Consider the following 4,901-nt stretch of genomic DNA (forward strand, 5'->3'; position numbering starts at 1 on the left):
AACAACCATTTGATCAATAAATATGAGAGATGCCCTCACACACACACAAAAAAAGTACAGACTTCCAATGGTAAAATAAATAAGTAACCGGGATGTAATGTATAGCGTAAGGAATATAGTCAAGATATTGTAACAGCTTGGTAGGGTGATAGCTGGAACCTAGAATTGTCATGTATATAAATGTTTTATCACTGTGTTGTACACCTGAAACTAATGTAATGTAATACTGTGCGTCAACTACCCTTCAATAAAAAATAATTATCTACAAAAAAAAAAAAAAAAAAAAGAAACTGGTAACACTGGTTGCCTTTGGGGAGTGGAACCCCTGATGGCTAAAGGCAGGAGGGAGGTTTTCTTTCTTCCCTGTATGCCCTTTATAAAAAACAATAACAACACATTCCCCCACATCGACCCACCTTGCATCTTGAGGATAGGAAGGCAATGTGGGGCTGGGGCTGGTGCAGTTTCCTTATTCAAGATTATGGGGTGAAGTGGGCAGCTGGAAGGAGGACCAAAAAATCAGAGGAGAGAGGAGTTACAAGGTGAGCAGAAAACCATGACCAAAAGGGCAATTCAAAGTGGCCAAAAGCAGCTACCACAGGGAGGTATGGTCCAGAACCAGAAAACAAAGCACCAGGCAAACAGAGGAGCAAGAGCAATGGTCAAGGATAAACTGAGGGGTGTCTGAGAAAAGCTAAGGACAAGAGCACATGGCATGAGGATGGGTGGATCTGTGAGTCTATATTAGCTCATGAGGCCTGGGCAGCAAGGTGCAGGCCAAGGCAAAATTCATAGCAGCAGTAAAAGGTTTTGTTGGTGGGCACATAAGGGGTACTGTTGTATCAGAACTTTCCTGTCTGGGGGATATTCCTAGATCATGCTCTAGCCTGAGGTTTAGTGATTCTTAACAGCCATGTATGAATGGTTTGCTATGGATGAATATTTGGGGAATAATTTTCCTTCCCAAATACCTGAGGCATTTTAGGGTTTTATTATAATCTCACTGAATGTTTTCTGGGAAACCCTGCAAATGGGCAATGCATTCAGGTAGTAGTTTGACCTGAATACTGAAGACATGATCTAAGGTAAGTCCTTTTCCTTATAGCTCCTTGGAACAATTTGAAACCACATCCCTGATTATCTGGTTCCAGTTGCTGGGTCCAAACCCTGTCTGGGCCAACACTGCTTAATGGTACCCTACACTGCAGCAGGTCTTGGTCCAGCATCTTCGGAAGGGTTACACCAGCCCTGTTCACAGGACAGGAATAAGTCCAGAAATAAGTTCTCTCAGGACCTCCGAGTTATAATAGGTTGTAGATAATGCCCATAGGTAATGTTGTGGGATCCTGGCTGTGGCCCAAGAGCATACAATTCTGCAACAATTACCACTGGACCTGAGAAATGATTAATACGAGGTTCGGCACAAAGTTGCAATAGCCAGACACTGGGCGCTTTGTTCCAGAAGTCCAGTGTCCCTGGTAGCAAGTGTTTCTGGGGAACTCAAGGCTTCATCTGATGTAGGAATATGTAATGGTCCTAAAAGAGATGTGTAGAAATTGCTAAGTAGGTAGGAGTCTATAAACTGTTGCTTGGTTTATGAGTCTTCTTGCATAATATATTTTATTTGTGGGGTAAGGTCTAAGTTTTACAGTGCCTCAGAACTATCAGGTATTAGTAGGGAACTTGTAATCTGAAGGGGTTAGAGATAGTTAAAAATGAGAACTAAAACAACAAATAAGTGTTGGGCCTCTACTACCAACTAATATTGTTTACTAATTTACTAGTTAGGTAATAGTAGCTATTCTATGTAAAAATCCTTAAAACAGACATTGACCAATCCTGGAAAATGCTGTTACTACCTCCTCCCAACCCCCACACTTCCACCAGGCATTCTGAGGTTCTTCCAGTCTGCATGGTATTACTTGGAATTCACTTGGGCAAAGTTCTATTCTGTAAATCCTAGCAGAGATGCAGGAAGAGTTAAAGGAGTTTCAGTTTGTGGAGACTGCTTTTTTGAGGTGTTGCTGGGAATATCAAATAATCAAGTAAATGGGTTATTATAAACCTATCCACAGCCTCAGGGGAAGCAGTTTATATAAACTACTGGCATAGAGTTGGGGGCAGAGAAGAGGAAGCAAATTATCCCAAATTGCTCATCTTCTGCAACACCATTATCTTCCTCTTTAGGCTTTTCTATTTCAGCCAATAGTGCCATCATTTTCCTACTGATGCAGGTTGGAAGCCTCATGCTGTTCCACCTGCTGGGGGCTTTCTCCTTAGTTCCTTGTCTCATCTTTCCTCATGGCTCCAGTTCAGGAACCTCCTCATCCATGAAGTCCACCCAGCCCTTGGTGATCCTGTTTCATAGTTTCACACTGTCAATGTCCAGGAGTGTTCTAAAAACTGCAGGTGCTCAAAAAACACCTGACAGTGTTGGTGTTAGTTACTAAAAACAGGCTACTGTGCAGGTATAATGTAGGGAGGGGGCATGGGGAGGGCTGTGCAACACAGTGAAGACAGGTAGTGATTCTATAGCATCTTACTATGCTGATGGACAGTGACTGTAATGGGGTGGGGGGGGGGGGACTTGGTGAAGCGGGGAGCCTAGTAAACATAATGTTCTTCATGTAATTGTAGATTAATGATAACCAAAACAAAAAACAAACAAAAAATAGGCTACTGTGCGGGAATCAGCATGTAGGCAAGATTCCCTTAATGTACAATCTAGAGCATCACCTGGTCTTCCTCCTCACACATCACAGCTTGGGCCTGAGTCCTCTGGTTTATATTTTCTAGGACCAAATCCTCCTCTTCCAGCAAAGGGGATACCAAAATGAATGGGGGTCCAAACAAAACACAGTACTAAAACGAAACAAATCCATCTAGGATAGATAGGTCTGTGAGAAGATCAGTATAGATAACCAACCCCTTAGTTCTGAGGGACTCCCACTGGGTCATTTGGGCTGGACTGGCCCTTAACATTGCTCACTAAGTTAGTAGGCCACTGCCTTCTGTGCCATACCTCAGGCCCTGCCTGTGAAGCCGGCTGGAACTGTAGGCCTTCTTTTGGGGTCCTCCAGAAATGTATATCTCCCTAGGCACAGAGAGGTAGACTCGAGGAGGTCCTGCTCCCACCTTTCATTGGTACGATGTCCTGAGGCAGAATGTTGAAAACAAAGGAACAGGACAGCCAAAACAAGCTAAGGTCGGGGCAGTGATGCGATCCAAACTTGCTAAGCAAAAGAAATCAAGTGCCAGAAGTTAACAGCCGAGAACCAGTCAAAGTTACAGAGAACAGCAGGAAGGTGGCCCAATGGTCCAGCAAAGAGTAACTAGGAGGGCCATGATAATGTAGGGAGGAATGGTAGAGAAGGCTGAAACAGATGAGCAGCAAATGAGGTGCCTAACTGTGAGGCAGCTTTCTCGTTCATGTTCGGCTACCTCATATTCTTTTCACCACAGTGTGAACCAACCCTGAGCTGCCTTGGAGAGGCTTGCGGAAGACGAAGGCTGCAGAAGCTGGCTGGCAGGGTAGTGGAATTTGGGATGGGATACAGGCAGAGGCATTTCCCCACCAGTCCGACATGAGAGATGATTACATGTTTCAGTACTTGTTACCTTTTTCCTCACACACGAGCTATTTTTCCTAGTTTCCTTTGAAAAATCAGACTGAAAGTGAAGTTTTTGAGGTTTCAGCTCATTCTCCAAAATACCTAACTTTTGCAGAAACTTTCCTCATATTCAAGTTTTCTTTCAGAATGAGTCTAACGGTTTCTTTATCTAAATGTAACTCTTCAGCAATCATCCTCACTGTTAACTGCCAGTTTGAACAAACCAAGTCCTTGACCTTCTGGATATTTTCATTAGTCCGATGTGTAACTGGACGATCAGTTCGGGCATCATCTCGAAAATCTTCCCGCCTTCCTTAAACCTTTTGTGCCAGTCAAAAACTCTGGCCCTTGACATGACTTCATCCCCATAAGCTTCTTTTAAAAGATGATGCGTCTCACTTGTAGATTTAACTTCACGCAAAATTTAATACTTATCCTTTGTTCTAGATAGCGGTCACTCATATTGGCACTTAAACAACACAGGAAGGGAACGTTAGAAGGCTACGACTGTAGGGGAAGACAGAAGGACCAATCTCTATAGAGATGCAGGGGGAATCGTGTCGCTCTTCTCTGTACCCTATTAAGTCTCACCAGGGTAGAATAACTGCCTTTCCGAGGTTTCGCCCTTCGGCTTCCAGTAGAGGCTGGAGAGGCCCGTTCTGTGAAACTAATGGGACCAAAGAGTAGTTGCAAAGCTGGGGAAAATTAAATCTACAACCCACGTCTACATCCAACTCGTGCACGCAGATGTGCCGGGAGTGTGCAAAGCAGTCACCAAGGTCGTCCCGATTCCGCGGCCCTTAAGAGTCTATAGCGATTTCTGCCGTAGAGGCCTAAGTGGTGGCCATTTAAGCAAGCAAGGAGAAAGGCACCAGTGATAATAACGTGCAAGCGTGTCCTAGAGCTTCAGAAATCCGCGCACGCCAAACCTACCGGAGCCGCCCAGGGCTTCCCTGCCCTAGAGTCCCCGGAGAAACGCCCGCGAGCGCCATTCCCTCCCCGACCAGGGGAGACCGTACGCAAGCGCACTGCAGCAGGCGGCGCCAGGCCCCGCCTCCACCTCGACACACCCGGGCCGGCCTGTTTCTTTGCGCGTGCCCGCTTGCGGAGAAGTCGGTGGAAAGGAGAAGGCGGGGGAGGAAGACTGAGGGAAGAGAGGGCACCCCCGGGCGCCAGGGTGCATTGTGGGAAGGAGGCGGCAGCGTCCCGGGCGGGCGGGAGGTGCACCAGCGGCGGCGGCAGCGGTAAATCCTCCAGGCCGCTCACAGCACTGTGGAGCCGCGTCCCCAG

At 46.2% G+C, this 4,901-nt stretch overlaps 1 protein-coding gene across 1 annotated transcript in view; it reads right to left on the reverse strand.

Annotated features, from left to right (window-relative positions):
- Positions 1-4,549, reverse strand: part of GVQW3 (GVQW motif containing 3) — a 49,516-nt gene extending 44,967 nt beyond the window's left edge. The window contains 5 exon segments of the mRNA XM_057507204.1: positions 417-1,536; positions 3,023-3,715; positions 3,717-3,918; positions 3,921-4,016; positions 4,019-4,549. Coding sequence (XP_057363187.1) covers positions 3,454-3,715; positions 3,717-3,918; positions 3,921-4,016; positions 4,019-4,073 — 615 coding nt within the window. The 5' untranslated portion in view covers positions 4,074-4,549 and the 3' untranslated portion in view covers positions 417-1,536; positions 3,023-3,453.
- Positions 4,550-4,901: the final 352 nt, after the last annotated feature.

This window comes from Manis pentadactyla, chromosome 9 (assembly GCF_030020395.1).
Source record: "Manis pentadactyla isolate mManPen7 chromosome 9, mManPen7.hap1, whole genome shotgun sequence".
Lineage (NCBI taxonomy): Eukaryota > Metazoa > Chordata > Mammalia > Pholidota > Manidae > Manis > Manis pentadactyla.